The sequence below is a fragment of the Protopterus annectens genome, chromosome 12.part0 (assembly GCF_019279795.1).
Source record: "Protopterus annectens isolate FY-2018-M chromosome 12.part0, PAN1.0, whole genome shotgun sequence".
Taxonomy (NCBI): Eukaryota; Metazoa; Chordata; order Ceratodontiformes; family Protopteridae; genus Protopterus; species Protopterus annectens.
Window position 1 is genome coordinate 101,811,727 of NC_056746.1, and position 19,489 is coordinate 101,831,215.

General features: G+C 45.3%; 1 protein-coding gene across 1 annotated transcript in view; it reads left to right on the top strand.

Moving 5' to 3' along the window:
• EIF3B (eukaryotic translation initiation factor 3 subunit B) overlaps positions 1-19,489 on the top strand; it is a gene marked incomplete in the record, with an annotated part of 704,366 nt that overhangs the window by 469,333 nt on the left and 215,544 nt on the right. Inside the window, 1 exon segment of the mRNA XM_044089128.1 lies at positions 7,675-7,813. Coding sequence (XP_043945063.1) covers positions 7,675-7,813 — 139 coding nt within the window.

The window sequence follows — 19,489 nt, forward strand, 5'->3', positions numbered from 1 at the left end:
TTCCATTTCAGTGATAGTTAACAAAACTGTACTGCATTTATTTATTTGTTTGATTGAATATTGGTGGTCGGTCGCTCTCTCTCTCTGCAGTTTGTTGTTCCTACTGTCTCACCCAAGTATTGTTGTATTCTTAAACTTGGTGGCTTTGGAATTGCCCGCCCCTGCTGTAAATTTCTCTTTGGACACTCCTGCTAGCCCCATCTCATTTGCTCACTCAACTGAGTATGGTAAGATCATTTGGGAAGGAATAGTCACCCCCTTGCTTCTTTGATTTTGGACACTCCTACCAGTCTCATCTCATCAGCTGTGTCTACTGTGTACAGAGAGAGCTTTTGAGAAGGCCAACCCCCTTAGTTTCTTAATCTTGAATTTTCTTCTGTTTCCTCCCTCTCCACTTTAAAAAAATATATATATTTACACTTTATTCAGCTGCTCTTAGTTTGACTGTGTTCTACCTACTTTGTTACCTTATTTTGCTTTGCAGTGTGCTTTTAAGTGTTCAAGTGCTCTTATTCTGCATTTATTATTGTTTGTTAGTAGCCTGATTAAATTTGTCTGCTGTTCTAAACATCTTAGTTTTGGTTTTAGCACTTGTGCTTCAGGCCAGTTATTTTATATTTTAGAAGGGTTTTGTTCACTCTTGTGAACAAACCCTTATCAAAACCCTCTCTCTGTAAGTCCGCCAAGTATTCAGAACACTGTGGATAATTCCCATCAGTTTCTCCTGCCAGCCTGGTCGACATATGCATACTGAGACAATGCAGCAACTGCCTCATGTTCACTGACAGCCCTCTTCTCCTAGCACATAATTCTTCTACTTGTGAGAAATGCATCTACATCAGTAACCTGGAATCCATGCTGTCTTGCGCCGCAGTCAGTACTCCTGACAAAGAGGAGATTGCCAGCACAAACACCACACCACCCACATCACATAGCCAAGCACAACACATACCCACCTATGCAGGGGTCCCCAATAAAAAACTTGCATAAGCAACAGAGACCCCCAAAACACACTCACAAACATTCCACACACAGCACCAAGCACATCACACACAGCAGACAACACACCGATGTCTCACAAAAACAGCCCACAAGACATAACAGTAAACCAAACAATACTAGTCATTGGCGACTGAGTTGTGAAGACGCACCAATGTCCCCCTCACCAGGCTCGACAAGGAGAAGGTCATGGTCAGTTGTCTGTCAGGTGCCAGAATCCACCACATCTTAAGTCTCTGCACAACAGGTACAAGTATGACTCTGTCATTGTCCATGTTGGTGTGAATAACTTGAGACGTACCTCCCTGGACTATATGAAGAGAGACATGATTGAGCTCATGATTGAGCTCTCAGAGTGTGTCCCAGGCAGGTATGACCCTAGCCCTAAGCAGCATCCCACCTTCACCAAAAATAACACAATACCAACAAAAAATAATTGACTTCAACAATTGGCTTAATTTCTGGTGTCTTTACAAGGCCATCTAGTATCTTGTCTGCCTGGGAAGACATGGTTGACAGGCCTCGATGCTTTGCCAGAGATGGCCTCCACTTGTCACCCCTAGGGTTCCGGACCCAGGCCAATCCTCTTGCCTCCCCTTTTGTGCCTTTTTTAGGCAATGTCCCACAAACAAATCTTCCAGCATAAAAGATCTGTCAAAAAGCAAATTGAAGGCTATGCTGCTTAATGCTAGTTCTCACTGGAGGCTCTCCTCGCACTGGAAGATGCCGACATCTGTCCAGTCATGGAAACTTGGGTCAAGGCTATGGAGATCACCCCTGCCTTACCAGGCTATACCTCATTATACACATTCCAACCCCAAAATGAAGTAGAGAAGACTTAGGGTGGTGGAGTCCCTTATCTTCATTAAGGACGGACACACCTCTAGACTGGTTTGCCAACATGACACACTGGAATTACTGCAGTTGTAACTGACAGTTGGCAAGACACACCCATCCAAGTTATAGCCAGCTATAGACCCCCTCAATGACTCAAGACACCCACTCCTCCTACCTGGACCTACATGCCTCCATCAAGGTACTCCCTAACACTCTGATCCTTGGTGACTTCAACTGCCCCACCATAGACTGGGTGAAGTATTCCTGCACTAATGTTGTTGTGCCTTTCGGCTTTTCCCGGTTATGGGTCGCCACAGCGGAACTCCGGACCGCTAATGATTGGCAGTAGATTTTTACATGCCGAGTTGCCGGCCCTGATGCACAACCTTCAACGAAGGTACGCCCATTCACGCATGTCTCCACCCAGAAGACGCTGTAGATGAGAATCGAACAGGACAATGTGTTACTGTGAGGCGACAACGCTACCGCAGCACCACCACTGCAGTATCTATTCCTGCACTAATATGCTCACCAAAAGATTCCTTGACTTCATCAATTCCAACGCACTAGACCAGCTCGTCTCATCCCCCACAAGAGGGGAGATAATATTCTAGACTTGGTTCTCACCAACATAGGTGACTACTGCACCACTGCCTTAGTATGTTCTTCCCTGGCGAAATCAGATAATCGGTCTGTCTCTTTCGAAGTTTCTATCCCACCCAACTCCCCCCCCCCCAACCGTTACCAGGCTAAAAAACTTCTCAAAAGCGGACTACAATCTCCTAAGGGAAGGTATCAGTAACTCCACACCACTGTCCCCTTCAGAGAATGCAAACAACTATCCTGAACAGTATGCCAGTGCAGTATACAAGCACCTGTACAACTGTATGAACTTGAGCCATACCCAACAGAACTAAAATCTGCTCCTCAAGGAAACGCAAATTTGTCTGGTGGACATCTTCTATCAACAGGCTTTACAACAAAAGGAAGAAACTGTTATCCAAGGGTAAAAAGGAGCAAATTCCAAAAATGGAAAAACTCCCTCCTCAGCCTCAACAAGCAAATTGGAACCAAAGCCAATTATGAATTGAAACTAGCATTTTAAATAAAGGGAAACCACAAAGCCTTCTTCAGTTACTTCAGGAACCTCCATGGCAAAGTCCAGGTTTATTCTGAATTAGTACTTAATGGTACCACTTACACTAATCGTGTTGACTTAGCCAACCTGCTAGCAGATAGGTTCAGTGCAAACTTCACCCCTATGCACCTCACCCAGGCCCATTCAGCATCCCTAATACTTGTCCCGCACCTCCCATCTCCGTAGAACAAATGTTAAGGGCCCTACCCGAGGCGAAGGACACAGCTTTCATGGGACCTGATTGTATCCCAGGCTGTATTCTGCAATATGTCTAGCAACAACTAGCTTTGCCGTTGAGCACCCTATTCATCCACAGCTTAATTACAGGCTTCATTCCAGCAGAATGGAGAATTGCCATTGTCATCCCCTTGCACAAAGATGGTGCCACTACTGACCCTGGGAACTATCGCCCTATTAGCTTGACAAGTCTTATCTGTAAAGCCATGGAGCGTATTATTATGGATCTCATAAACAAGAACATAGGCAATCGCCAAGCACTTAACCCCACCCTGTTCGGATTCGTCAAGGGCAAATCTTGCTTGTTGAACCTGGTTGACTTCTTTGAAACTGTCACTAAGGCTCTGGATGAGGGAAGGTCAGTACATACAGCTTACCTTGACTTGACCAATGCCTTTGACAAAATCCCCTACTCAGGCATCATCGAAAAGCTAACACAACTTGGAGTAAATCCCTATCTCATCAGGTGGGTGGCCAGCTGGCTCATCGATAAGACCCATAAGGTCAAAATAGGTGCCTCGACCTCCGACAGCAGTCCTGTCACTAGTGGTGTTCCCCAGGGATCTGTCCTGGGACCCCTGCTGTTTGGCATCTACTTCTCAGAGGTCCAGGCAAAGACAAAAGGCCTGTGGCTGACTAGGTTTGCAGATGACTGTCAGTTGGGTGTTGTCAGCGACTCCCCAAATGTTAACATGCTGCAAGAGGGTCTCACAGCAGCAAATGACTGGTGCCAAAGTCATGACCTTAAGTTAAACGCAAAAAAAGTATCATACCATTTGGCAAATATGCAGCCCCTACTGATTACCACATCAACAGCAACCCCCTAAGCACATATGTGGTTAGAGACCTGGGTGTTCAGGTCGACAACAGTCTCACATTTGACTATTATGTAGTGTCAGTGGTCAGAAAAGCCTTTTACTTGGTTCATCTCATAAATAAAGGAATTTTGCATCCAGAAAAAAAAGGAGGTTATTACCTCTGTGTACTTCTCTCTCATTAGGCCAACAGTTGAGTATAACACCCCTTTTGGTATGTACCTTTCCAAGCACCTGCACTGACTGGAAAGGCCACAGAAATATCTCACGAGATAATCCATGGCCTCCAATACCTGTCCTTTGTGGACAGGCTCAAGTCACTATCACTCTACTCAGCATCGTACAGATTGCTCAGAGGTGATCTGTGTCTCGCCTACAAGGCAGTATCGGACCCTGCCCTACTAGAGATGCTCCATATCCGCAAGTCTAACTCCTTGTGCATTACCCGTTCAAAAGGCCTAAGTCCTAATATGCAACATCAGCAAAACCTGCTGGAGAGAGACGTTTGTCTCTGTGGAGTAGACTTCCCATACATGTCAAACAGAGTGCTTTGCTGACCCTCTTCAAGCTCAACCTTGATGAGTAGATGGGAAACTACAGAGTTGTCCCAGGGGCTCCACCTGTGTCCCTCATTGACAGGGGTGACAAGTGCTGACTGAGGTTTCTTTTTTGTGGATAAACTCTTGGCCAGGCTTGTAAGGGCGCCAGGGCCATTAACTCCTATGAAGTACTCGAAGATAAAAAGTACAGGAGACAGAGCTATAGTTTCACTGGAGGCCAGATGTGGTTGTAAGCTTGTGCTAGCTTAGTACTGTTTGAAATGGTAAGGAAAGCAGGGTCATAACCATTGTGATAAGAAGGTATATATTGTTTCCACCTGGTTATTTAGAACAACTAATTGCCAGATACATAGGAGGAAATGTTATAATGAATGCCTCAAACAAATTGAAGATAAGCTTTTGGGTGTCCCATATGAAACTAATTGGGCCAAACTGCCTTTAGAGTGGGCAAACATGTTAATTGTCGTGATACATAGGATGGCGAGTGGGCAGATGTGTTAATTGTTGTGATACACGGATGCCGAGTGGGCAGACGTGTTATTAATTGTCATGATACATGGGATGCCTGCAGCAGAGCAGCAGCTACTGCAGGTATAATCTGAAGGCACGTGCGAGTTGCGCTGTAGTCTGTGACTGAGTATGTTAAGGGCAGCTTTTGGATACCCTCTTGAGTAAGGATGCCCCCCCCCCCGATATGTATAAAGGATTAATGGAGAAAGTTAAAACAGCCGAGTCAATGACTCATCTTTTTGCACTCTCCCATTCCAAGACGAAGCATAAACTAGCTAGCTAGGCAGTGAACGTTTCTAATGAGGGCATATCAGTTTAAATAGAACAAAGAGTTTGAAAAGAAACAGACATGGAGAAGCAGTAGAGGAAGGCAAGTAAGATGGGGGAGGGATAAGAAATCCCATCATTCTGAGTAATTCCACCCTTTTGGGGTATACCTCTAGTGCCTCAAGACTGGGTGTACCTAGATTTGGACATGCTGTGGCACTCGATTGCCCAAAGTGCAGTAAAGAAGGCCCATTGAGAGGAGTGTCAGGGATTTTTCTCCATACTTTGTTTCCAAAAAGGATAGATCCTAGGTACCCAGTCTGGACTTTCGTGGCTATATTCCTGAAGATAGAGAATTTAAGATGCTCACTTTACAGTCCTTTCATCTGTAACTATTGTCAACACCTTCCTAGATCTCCTGGATATAACGGATGCCTGTCTACACATTGCAACCTACAGAGACCTTGGGTAGAACCTGAGGTTTAAGATAGCTGAGAATTATCACCACTTTACTACTCTGCCGTCTGGCTTGTCCCTGTCACCACAGGTGTTCACCATGGTGTGGCTGCCATTTTTGTTTCTGAGGACATGAGTTCTCTGCATTCTCTCACGTGAACTTTTGTATTCATTTCGTTTTGCCAGAGAGTGAGCAGTACCTGTTCATGGACATGGATTGCAGTGACCGTCTCCTCCTGTAATATCTTCTGTTATGATGACATACTCCTGCAATAGCATTTTCTATCTTGTGGCTTTGTCTTCCACATAATGTGCTTCATTGACTTCTCAGAGGTAGGTACCTCATCTGCTTATTAGGGCAACTCTTGGTGGACTTTGTCACGATGATCCTTTGGGCCTCTGATGCTTCTTACCCTGGCAGCCTGTCCTAGTCTGCAGCCATGGATTCTGGTTTGCTGTAGTGCAGATCCTTGATACTCTGCCTTCAGGGTGGGCTGGGTGTGGTTTTCACATTCCTTCCACCCAGGTAGTTGCACTGCTTGTGTTTCTACCCAGCCTTTGGGACCATTTGTGAGGGTTGTAGCATTTCTCCCCGGGCCTCCATTGAAAACAGGATCTATGGAACCTAGTCGGACTTTCCCAGTCAACAAATGTTAAATAAATTAAGAATGTCCCTGAAAATGGATAGCATACCTTTAGATGTAAGCAGTGCGATCCAGTTACAGTGGAATGATTATGTCCCTGAACCTGGATAGCATACCGTTAGATGTAAGCAGTGTGATCCAGTTACAGTGGAATGATTACGTCCCTGAACCTGGATAGCATACCTTTAGATGTAAGCAGTATGATCCAGTTACAGTGGAATGATTACGTCCCTGAACCTGGATAGCATACCTTTAGATGTAAGCAGTGTGATCCAGTTACAGTGGAATGATTACGTCCCTGAACCTGGATAGCTTACCTTTAGATGTAAGCAGTGTGATCCAGTTACAGTGGAATGATTACGTCCCTGAACCTGGATCGCATACCTTTAGATGTAAGCAGTGTGATCCAGTTACAGTGGAATGATTACGTCCCTGGACCTGGATCGCATACCTTTAGATGTAAGCAGTGTGATCCAGTTACAGTGGAATGATTACGTCCCTGAACCTGGATAGCATACCTTTAGATGTAAGCAGTGTGATGATAAAGGACTTCCTTACAACACTGTATACATGCTAATGAAAAGACTGTTGTCAGCAGAGGTTCCTAAATCCCTGACTACAGGAACAACTTCCAGGGTTGTGTTGTCACTGTGATAGTTGCAAGGTAAGCCATGCTTTAGTCATGGTTTTGATATCGGCTATTTTTATTGTAGAAGGCTTGCTTGGTAGATTTTGGTGTCCTTTGGCACCAAGATTACAGTTGTCTGCAAACGTGGCCAGCCGTAGCATTTGCTTTGACCTCCAACAAGTAAATGTCAGAGAGTAATGGATGAGAGACTGAACCCTGGGGTACACTGCTTGTGGCAGGTTTCTTCCGGAGGTAGAAATGCTCTCTGTAATTTCATGGCTTCTATTTGTGAGCCATTTTGCTTTCCAACAAGTTACATAGGGATGTACATTTAGCTGTGAGAGTTTATCTACAGTACCCAAGTGTGGGATGGTGTTGAATGTCTTTGCAAGTTTTAGACGTGGTTTGTAAATTTGCCCTCATCCATTTGACTTTCTGACTAAGATGATTTCTGAAGGTTTGGCCTTATAATAGGTAGCATGTAACAGTCTCTTTGTTTCTGAGACATTACTGTTTGTGATGCATCTTTATAAAGTTTTTTGCTCTGCATGATGTCTAACTAAAATGTTTACCGTACACGCAGCATGAATGGTGCTCTGGCCTTCGTGGACTCTTCAGATTGCACCATGATGAACTTTGCTGAACATTACATGGCCTCTGATGTAGAGTGGGATCCTACTGGCCGATATGTTGTCACATCAGTCTCTTGGTGGAGTCACAAGGTACAGTTAAATTTGAATTTTGACAATTATATTTTTTATTATTAATTTACTTCATTTTGACCTGTTGATCAGTCATCCTGATAGTACTTCTACCTGTTGACCCGGGTCTATATTATTATTGTTGACAGCTCAAAATGTTGACCCTGACTTGTTCGACACCAAAATGTCAAACTACAAAATTAGTGAAGGGCCAAATCACCGATTTCTTTCCAATGGAAAGAAATCAGTTGGCCAAACACCAACGAAGTGGGGGGCTTCCATTGGAAAGAAATCGGTGATTTGGCAGTTCACTAATTTTGTAGTTCGACATTTTGGTGTCGAACAAGTCAGAGTCGACATTTTGAGCTGTCGACTATATAATATAGACCCCGTCGACCCAACAGTTTTTGGTAAGTTCATGTCTTCCACCATGCAGTACTCGTATGGATACAATCAGCTGTAGTTGGAGGGTAACTGAATTCATTGTTTTTACACTTAGAGTTACAGTCTCTTTTAACAGACTGCCTGAGTGGGTGGTTAGTTGCAACAGACTTTATGACCTCATTATATAATGTAATGTGAATGTTCACCAGCTGTAAGAAGTAGCTACAAGCAAGTGAGTAACTTATTGAAGGTAGGCAGTCTCTAGTTAGATCTGTAAAGTGTTTTCCACAAGTCATAGTTCTCCTTTAACTCATTCACTCTGGAGCAACTTAGAAAAAGCTGCCTGCTTAATTCTACCATAGGAACAACAGTGCAGCCTGAGCTCATTTTCAGAAAATCCATTTGTAATACCATGCAGAAAACAAATGTTCATAACTCTTAACTATAACAGCTAGACTAAACATGTAAATGCGAAAGTTGTTCAGCAGGCACTGACCTTTCCAGCAGTGTAAATGTTGATGGTGCGTATCAGTCATTATTAAATATTTGGCAAGGAATGCTGATATTGTGCATATTTTTTTATCTTTTTGGAAAAGCAAAGCACAGTATCTTGGTCGATGTACCATGCAGACCCATAGAATTTGTATTTTAATTTGTTTGTATGAATGTCAGCTTTAAAGTGATACCTTAACCATTACTGTGTGATGTTCCTTTACGGAGATGTTCACAAAAATATGATTAATATAATATTTCTCATAACTGATAAACAGAGTAATATCTCATCACCTGTAACAGACAGAGGCTACGTATCAAGTTGCATGGTTCAATGTCAGCTTCAGAATGATTCATCATTTGTGTCATCACCATGCTCCCTTGCAAAGATATGGGCATAATAATGAGAAGTATTAGAAATGTATAATTTTCATAATCCTACAAGGCTAAACAAACTGATATCTGTACGTGTGTACATTGCACAGACACAGTTCTATTATCATGTTGTAAGGAGTCACACTGTCTTCAAAATGAGGTATTGCTTCACACACTGACATGCTCCCTTGCAAAGTTATTTACTAAAATATGAAACAAATCATAATTTCCATAACCTAAGTCTGAAGTAAACTCCGATATCTGCACATGTGTACAACATACAGGCACAGTTCTTTTACCATGTTGGAACCGTCAGTACTGTCTTCAAAATGAAGAATTACTTAACACATTCAGATGCTCCCTTGCAAAGTTATTTTCCAAAATATGAAAAAAATCATAATTTTCATAAACTGAGTCCTAAAAAATAGATACATGTACATGTGTACAACATTCAGACCCAGTTGTTTTACCATGTAGACACATGCGATTGTAAATACACACATTCTTGGTGTAGCCAACATACTGCTGAATGGGTACATGTAAAGAGAAAAAGCAAGGTAAGGACCGCCACTCCACTAATGAACCCAGGACAGGCATGGGACTTGGCAGGCAAGGCCATCTGATCTGTCCGATAGCTGTGCTGGCTACCCACTCAGACAGCTGATACCACTACAGTCTCACAACCTCCTTCAGTGTCCGCAGTCTAACTTACCTTTGCCTTTTCTCTCTACATGTGTGCATTCAGCCATGGACCTAAGGGCTCAAGTTCTGTATTACTAAGCCCTTCCTGTCTCTAAACTCTACACATGCCTGATAAAAGCAGAATAAAAAAGTATTGCTGGATGGTTGCTAACCTATTAGATTGTACATGGTAGCACTGTCCTAAAACAGTTGTTCTTTCTCAACATCTTCACCAGCTCCATACCACAATTATTTGCCAAACTCAGAAAATATATTTTACACCGCACATTTCGTAATAGCAACCAAAAACAACAAAAATAGTCTTCTCCACTAATGCCAGGAAAACACGGACATGACATCTAGCGCTTTCATTCACTATGTATATATATATATATATATATATATATATATATATATATATATATATATATTTTTTTTACATATATTCTTTTATATTAGAATGAGTTATGTGGTTCAATGACATCATTTGACATGTGACAAGTACATTTATTATAAATTGTGTGAGAGGGTGGAGTTCAATGTTTTCTGAGGAAGTTCACAAGTAATAAAGTGAATGAAAGCGCTAGTTGTCGTGTCCGTGTTTTCCTAGCATTAGTGGAGAAGGATATTTTCGTTGTTTTTGGTTGCTGTATTAAGTTTTCCCTAAGTGTTGTTTGGATTGTGGTCTTGTTTATAGGTTCATAGGTTGGTACTGGGCTATCTGCCCAAAGGCATATATTAGCCCAGCCATGTTGTGCGGTATTCACCGCCCCCTTTAGTAGTTCCCTAGACCCTTGTACTAGCAGCTAGTACCCTTGGCTCCTATCTAATAGTGCTGTTGGTGTGATCCCCGGTGTGAACTTTCTGTTACCCATCCACTCATCAAGGTTCCTCTTGAAGAGTGATAATGAGGGGCTCTTTCTTATGTAGATCGGGACCCTGTTCCATAGTAAGGGAAGTCTCTGCGAAGGGAATCTATCCCTCCAGCATGTTCTATTCATTGTTGTGTTGAGGTTTATATCCGTAGAGCGTGTAGCTCGAGTAGATTTGGTTTCGCTAAGATGGAGCATGTTCAACAATTCTGGGTTGGACATGGCTCTGTACGTTAGACAGAGATCGCCTCTGAGAAAGCGGTATGCAACAGAGAGCAGTCTCAGCTTTTTCAATCGTGCTGCATAGGGCAACTGTTTGAGGCCAGTAATCCTCTTGGTTAGGCAGCTCTGTTTCAACTATGGCCAGTGAAAGCATTTCACAGGACACACTTTTGAATCTTTCCACCCATCCAGTTCCTGACAATTTCAATCTGTTTTCAGAGCGGATTACAAATGTTATCACTAACGCTATTCAACAAGAGCTTGGACAGAAAGCTGGGCTTAGTCCTGTTTCAAGTTATGTATCCAGTGCTACTGGGCATGCTCGAAGTGTTTTGCATCACGTAGAGGTCCCTGAGGCCACTGGAGTTCAGCCGAAGGAAACCACAGTCATTTCAAGTAGCATTTTGGAACACATTTTACAGGCAGGAAAAAATCCTTGTGGGAACATAGAAGAATCTGAAAATGTGCCTGTAAGTACGAAATTGTTTCTAATTCTGTCGCTGAACAAAACGCTTGCAAAAAAGCCATTTATGACTTTGAAAAATGAACGCCAAATACATTATGCTAGACGTTGAAATCTGTTATTTAACTGAGTGTATTAAATGCAAGCGTGTCCCCCAAAGTCTGAGGACAAACAAATTTCCAAACTGTGTTTCCTTTGGGGACAGTCTTTGTCATAGACTTGTAGATTTATTCAATGACTTTGGCATTAATTTAATGCGCGTTTTGGTTGAACATTATTTTAAACAGTTGGAAGACGTTAAAAGCAATATGAGCACTTTAGCTGAGCAAATTAAGACCTTTTCCTGTCTTTCTTTATATGACCATCTGTACTGTGGTATTGCTGCAAAGACAGACAGACATAGAGCTATAATAGTAGCAAGAAAACAAAAGAAATTATGACGCGACATTGTCGCCTATGGGAATAAAACTGCGTACAACGTAAAAGACAATAAAGAACTGTCCAAGATGTTAATTTAAACGTTGTAAAAGCATCTAATGGACATAATTTCTCTTTGTGTACAAGTTTAAATGTTACAACTAATTAACAATAATGCAAGTGAACTTATTAATGTAGAGAACAGTCATAATCTTGCAAATGGTGTTAATGTTCCCTTGGGAGAAATGGAAACTTCTAATCAAACCACTAATACACCTGCTACAGAAGGGGCTGGTTGTTCTAAAAGTGGGGGCCCATTTTTAGTGGACCAACAAGGGAACAAACTGGGACCTACTTGGTCCCAAGTAGTACAGAACAAGGGAAGGGGCAGGAACAAAAATAAGTGGTAGGCCTGACACTATCGTACGACACAGACATTTTAAACCTTTCCAAAGTGGTTTTATCACACTCTGTGACTGACCTTTTGAAAAAAGGCTTTTCTTTTATTCCTGGAAACTATGAATCTAGCCCGAGTAATTGTCGATTTTAGACTTGCTTTGAGAAAGTTACATTATGCAAGATGTTAATTGCGATGTACCAACTGTAGGTCCTAGAAAAACAAGCACTTACAAGCCACCCTTATTAGGAACACTCCAAGTATTTCAGAGTCTTTGTGAGACAGGGTTTAGAACCGTGAAACCAGATAAAAATATTGGTAATTTAAATGATTTGGAAATTCAGGCATTGAAAGCTTTGTGTGGTAATAAACAATTGAGGGTTATGAGAGCGGATAAGAGTGGTAAGATAGTAATTATGGACCAAAGTGAATATATTAGATCCATAGAAGTCGTGCTGAAAGATGACGTTACATACAAAAAAGTGGTTCTTGCTTTCATTAAGCAAAGTTATCTACAACTGGATACATGCCTTTTTGACCAGTTTTGCCAGGGGGAATTAGATCATGAAAGCTATATGTATTTACAGGTTGAAAATCCGAAGATGGCCGTCTTTTTTGGTATTCCAAAAATATAAAAAAATACTATAACCCCTCCCTTCAGACCTATAATATCTGCTGCAAGGTCAAAACCAGAAACCCTTTCCGTATGGTTAGATTATATTCTAAATCCCATCATGCATGCCTCAAGGTGTTATCTTAAAGACTCTTGGCACTTATTAGAGTTGCTAAGAGACTTAGACCTACAAAGTGAATATTTTTGTTTTGCATTTTTAGATGTTGCTTCGCCTTATATTTGTATTGACCAAGAAAAAGGAATAGACCATCTTAGAGAGCATTTAACCAGAAGTAGTGAACTTGATAACATCAGAATAAATAGTGTGCACCCTTATGGAGCTTTTACTAGATAACATTTTTAAATTTAACAAACAAGCAGACATCTGGGGTAGCTATGGGGGCAAGAGTGGCCCCAGCATTTGCCAATCTTGTGATGGCAAATTGGGAAAACAAATTTATTGTCAAAGGTATCTTTGATAAAAACATCTTGGTTTTCCGTCGATACATTGACTATTTGTTTTTCCTTTGGGAAGGCACTTTTGAAGAGTTTGGTGACTTTGTTTGTGTCTTTCGGCTAATGATTGGCAGTTGATTTTTACATACCGGCTTGCCAGGCCTGACGCACAACCTTCAACGAAGGCATGCCCATTCACACATGTCTCCACGCAGAAGACGCTCTAGCTGAGAATCGAACCGGACAGCGTCTTACTGTGAGGCGACAACGCTACCACAGCACCACCACTGTGGGTATGTGCTGTATTTAAATAGCACTACAGATTTTTTGAAGTTCACTATAGATGGTTATGGTCATAGTTTGAATTTTATGGACATCAATTTGACCTATGATTTTGAGTCAGTCGGGTTTATTAGCAACATCTACAGAAAATCAATATTTGTAAATCAATATTTACGCAAGGACAGCTTACATCCGCTCCATATGAGAAAAGGAGTTGTTAAGGGACAGCTGGTAAGACTTGGTAGGCTTACGTCGCTAAATACAGCGTTTATTAGAGAAATGGAATCCTTGAGGCTATTTTTTGAGGCAAGAGAGTATGATAGGCTATGGTTAAAACCTATTGAAAATGAGGATCTGAAGTAGGAGATTAATTTGTCTGCAACCTGTGGGTTATGGATCCGATATCGGATCCGAACCAGCATGGTTTACCAGCTATGGATCCAAGCTCTCAGCTCCTCCCCTCACCCATAATGCCCTGCTCTACCCTCATGACCTCAGATCTCGTTTGCCGCACATGGTGACCTGATTGTTTTTCAAGCTCTCCAGCTAAGTGCTAGTTTCAAGTATTTAACTTGTAAAATTTAAGATTTTTTTTTGGTTATTTGTGTGAAAGTGTAGGTTTCCCCACGGTTATTCCTTCTGCGGCTCCCCCTCCTCCTCCTGGGACTCAACCTCCCGTTTCTGGTTCGGAGGAGAGGGATGCTAAGAAAAGGGACCGAAGGGAGAAGCACCATAAGCGGCGGGCTGAGACCTCTGTTTCGGCCCCGCCAGCCAAGCGGGCTTCTCCCCCGGCTCCATTGTTGGCTCGGTCTCCTCCTCCTCGGCTCCGGTCTCCAGTGTGTTTTTCACCGGGACCTGAGGAGGAGGAGACCCGATCTCCGTCGAGGCTATCGAGGAGGCACTCCAGGCCTACCTCGGTAGCTTCGTCGAGATCTACGTATAGCCTTTCGGATGCTGATCTGGACCGGATGATGAGAAGGTTCATCCAGGCCCAGATGCAGATGGGAGTGCTCTTGCCTCCCCTCTGGGGAGCTCAACACCCTTTTCAAACCGATTGCTCCTTCTCCGACCCGCTACCGGGTTCGGAGCAGTTGAGCCGAGCAGCCGGGCGGGGTGGGTCGGCGCCGATAGTACTTTGTACCGGATCCGATCCTGCCCTCGAGTGCATCGGATCCGACCTCTCGGAGCCTGGATCCGAGCCTCGATCCGGGGATCAGTGCTCGCCGGCGCCGTCAGTGTCGGAGAACACTGTCCCTTCGATCCGGCGCCGCGCCGGCTCGATCCACTCTTCGGCTCCGAGGGGGAGCCGATTGTCGGATCCTTTGGTCGAGGTCGGCTCCCCTTCGGCGTTTGATGTAGTGGAGTGGGCCCTGTTGAGGGTCTCCGGACCCCCGGCACTTTTCGGCTCCGTCCCGCGCTCCCTCTGCACTGGGTCAGGCTTCCACCATCCGGCCCTTGGGACAGCCTGCTTCTGTGCCCCAAGCTGCTCCCCTGGAACAGGTTGCTGCTTGCGAGGAGTCCTCTGACAGCCCCCCAGAGGATGTTCCTCGCAAGCATACGTGCAAAAGGAGGCACATTGACTCCCCCGAGTCTCTCACGGAAGACACGAACTTGGAGGAAGGGGAAGGCTCCCCACGGTCACCCCCCGAGGATGTCTCATTTGGGGACATCATGGAAATGCTCCGTATAAGGGGGGGGGTCTGCCCCCAAGTCTTCCTCGGACGAGTCCGTGTTCTTGGAGGCATTTGAAGCGGGCCCGTCTACCTCTTGGGTGTCCCCTCCTGCCGACCCCCTGGTGGACCTCATTACCACCAGGGCGTGGAAGGAACCGGACACCGTGGAGCCAATCCCTAAGAGGCCTGATAGGATCCTCAGCCCACCGTCCGACCGTGCCCATTGGAGTAAGGGGCCTCCGGTAGATGCCATGTTGACGGTGGCGGCCACCAAGAGGGAACTTGCTCAGGAGAGTCCCTCAGTCCATCCCCCGAGCAAGGAGTCTCGGATGATGGACCGCTTGGGGAAGCGGATGTTTAGTTCAGCGACCTTCTCGGTAAGGGTGCTGAACTACCTGGCACACGTCATTAGGATGCAGCGAGATCTCATTAAAGAATACGCTGCATCTCCCCCAGAGTCCATGTCGGAGGACAAAATGCTGCACTCCACCCGCATGGCCACTCTTAGATCAGTTACTAATACCTCTATGCGGCTACTCTCCCATGCTACGGAAGGCGCCGCTAGAGCTGCAGGGGCAGGCCTAGTCACTAGATGTCAGGCCTGGCTCCGTCACTGCGATTTTTCTGAGCCCTTCAAAGCGTCATTTGCGAACGCCCCCTTTGATGGTTCTGCCCTCTTTGGCAAAACCGTTCTCGACACTTTGACCCAGAGCGAGAAGGACGGGAAGACGCTGTCTGCCGTCGGAATCCGCTTCTCTGCACCCCAGAGGCCCTACTCTAGGAACCAAAAGGGTCAGAAGAAGATGTGGTTCCGGAAGTCGCAGTAATCCCAGCCTGCTCCGGACAACCAGTCCTTCCGTGGCAGAGGAGGACAGGGAGGACGCCGCCCTAGAGGCAGAGGGGCTCCCAGGAACTTCGGGTCCAGAGAACCTTTCTCTGAACGGCCCGCGCAGCAACCCTGAGGGTTGCCCGGCTGCTCCACTCTGGAGGCAGTCGGGGGACGTTTTTCGGGGCACCTAGCGGCATGGGAGTCCATAACATCAGACCGCTGGGTTCTCCAAATCATATCCAGAGGATACCGCATCCCTTTTCGTCACTTACCAAAGTTGAAGTCCCTCCCAGACGTTCCACCCGGTCAACGGGAGGCCGCTTTGGCAGAAATTGGCCATCTGCTAAAGAAAAGAGCCATCCAGCCCGTCCCCCCAGACCAGATCGGATCAGGGTTCTACTCCAGGTTCTTTTTAGTGCCAAAAAAGACGGGGGAACTAAGACCAATTCTAGACCTTTCTCTCTTGAACCTGGCAGTCCCCAAGGAAAAATTCCGAATGGTCACTCAGCAGTCTATTCTCCCCCTTCTGGGAGAAAATCACTGGATGTGTTCTATAGACCTCAAAGATGCGTACTACCACATCCTGATGGACAGGCGCTCCAGGAGGTTCCTCCGCTTCCGGCTGGGAGCCAGTCACTACCAGTTCCGAGTCCTTCCCTTTGGTCTCACCACAGCCCCCAGAGTGTTCACCAAAGTATTAGCAGTGGTAGCGGCCCACCTGAGGCTTCAGGGGGTGCAGGTCTTCCCCTACCTGGACGACTGGCTTCTTACCGCCCCAACAAGGCATCTATTACTATTGGCGCGAGACTCCTTTCTCCATCTTGCTCCCTTTCTGGGCATTACAATAAATACAAAGAAATCCAACCTGGCGCCCACACAGCTCTTAGATTTTATAGGGGCCAGGTTAGACACAAGGAGTTTAAAAGCCTTCCTCACTGCGGACAGAGTTCAAAATCTGCAGCTCCAGGTGCGGGCCATTCTCCACTCAAGTTCTGTTCCGGCGGAGTTGGTCCTGTGGGCTCTAGGGTCCATGGCGTCTGCTATAGCACTTCTTCCTCTTGCCAGGCTCAATATGCATCCTCCAGTGGACTCTCTTAGTACAATGGTCATACCTTGCTCTCCTATGCATCATCCCATTGCGATCAGCAAGGCTTGCAAGCGGTCCCTCCTGTGGTGGATTCACTCCCCAGATCTCCACGGAGGCCGCCCATTTTGTGCTTCTCCCCCTCTCGCCACGGTGACCACGGACGCCTCCCGCCTCGGGTGGGGGCATTTTGCGGGCGGACCGTCCAAGGCACGTGGAACGATTCAGAGACCTTACTGCATATCAACGTTCTAGAGATGAGAGCAGTGCTCTTAGCGTTGCTAGCACTTCAGGACTTTCTTCCCTTGGGAACAATTGCGATTCAATCGGACAACATGTCTGTTGTCTGGTACATCAACAAGCAAGGGGGAACAAGGTCTTACCCTTTGTCGAGAAGCCATGAGAGTTTGGGAATGGGCAATCTCCACCAACCGCTTTCTAATAGCAATGCACATTCCGGGTCGGTCCAACATCCTGGCGGACAAGCTCAGTCGCACCATTCTGACCCCTTACGAGTGGTGTCTCAATTTTCAAGTAGCGGAACGCATATTCGCACGGTGGGGAACTCCTTCATGCGATCTTTTTGCCTCTCCCTCAAACACCAAGTGCGACAGTTTTTTCGCTCTGATACCCCCTCCAGGAGGTTCTCCAAGAGACGCTCTGGTGCATGCTTGGCCACCCGGTCTTCTGTACGCTTATCCACCCTTGCCTCTGATGCTCAAAGTTCTTCAGAAAGCCTCTCGGGTGGGTTGCAGAAGGATTCTCATTGCTCCGTTTTGGCCTCGACAGATCTGGTTCCCCTTTCTAAGGTCTCACTCGGTGAATCCTCCTTGGATTCTAGATCCCATTCCGGATCTGATATCCCACCCATCCTGCATATCTCCTCCGAACCTGGACAACCTGAAGCTGACCGCTTGGCTGCTCCAGTTCCACTCTTGATCAGGACTCCCGGTATTTCGTCACCTGTTAAGGCTATCCTGGTGGCAGCTCATAAACCGTCCACTAGGAAAGTCTACCGCAGCAAGTGGAAGAGGTTTTCTTTGTGGGCGGAGCGGCAAGGCCTGAATCCCTTCACGGTTCCTCTCCCTTTAGTGCTTGACTTTCTAACCACTCTTTTTAACGATGGTGCCAGCAGTTCCACAGTCAAAGTACGACTGGCGGCAATTTCTCATTATCACATTGGTCATGACTCTAGTCCACTCATGTCAGCCAAGTTGTGTAAAATTTTCCTTAAAGGTACTTTCCTTCTCAGGCCCCCTGTGAAACAAGCGGTTCCTCCTTGGGACCTCTCTGTAGTTCTCCAGGCCTTGACCGCCCCCCCCCTTCGAACCAGCGGCTACGGTGGATCTTAAATTCTTGTCTTTCAAGACAGCCTTTTTAGTAGCCATTACATCTGCCAAGAGAGTTTCAGAGCTCCAAGCATTATCAGCTAAACCTCCTTACTTGGTATTTCATCCGGACCGTGTTTACCTCAGGACCAACCCGTCCTTTCTTCCTAAAGTAGCTTCTGAAGCAAACATTAATCAATCCATTAACCTCCCTGTTTTCTTTCCTAAATATGAAAACAAAGGTGAATACAAGCTTCACTCCTTAGATGTTCACAGGCAACTTAGATTTTATCTAAACAGAACGGCTGGTCATAGGCAATCCGACCAGTTGTTTATTTCCTTTGCTAAATTTAATTTGGGCAAGCCAATTTCTAAGGTTTCTCTGTCTCGCTGGATTTCACAGTGTATCTTATTGGCTTATCAAGCTTCAGGAAGGCCCGCGGAGGGTGTACACGCCCATTCAACCCGGTCAGTATCTACCTCGGCAGCCTTTAAGGCTAGGATTCCTCTAGATGATATTTGTGCAGCAGCCACGTGGGCTTCATCTCATACTTTTATTTCCCACTATAAGTTGGATCTTGCATCTAGGGGTAGAGCATCATTTGGCTCCGCGGTGCTCGGAATATCCTTCCATGATGGCGCCCAAGATTCAGGTAGCTGGGGACTCTGTCCCACAGGTTGCAGACAAATGAATCTCCTACTTCAGATTTAGAAGTTATGTACTCACCATAACGTTCCATCTGAGTAGGTGTATTCATTTGTCTGCAACCATCCCGCCCTCCTATCCCCCTGGCCTTTCAGTTTCCTGCATATTATGTGTTACCCTTTTCAGGGTGTTCTTGCTGTTGGCAAACTCGATCTGAGGTCATGAGGGTAGAGCAGGGCATTATGGGTGAGGGGAGGAGCTGAGAGCTTGGATCCATAGCTGGTAAACCATGCCGGTTCGGATCCGATATCGGATCCATAACCCACAGGTTGCAGACAAATGAATACACCTACTCAGATGGAACGTTATGGTGAGTACATAACTTCTAATTTTAGCTTTGCGAAAGGGTAAAGCCTGTCCTATTTTGTCAAGTCAGAACATTGGACATGACACACAAGTTGTAGACAACAGTAAAGATTTTTC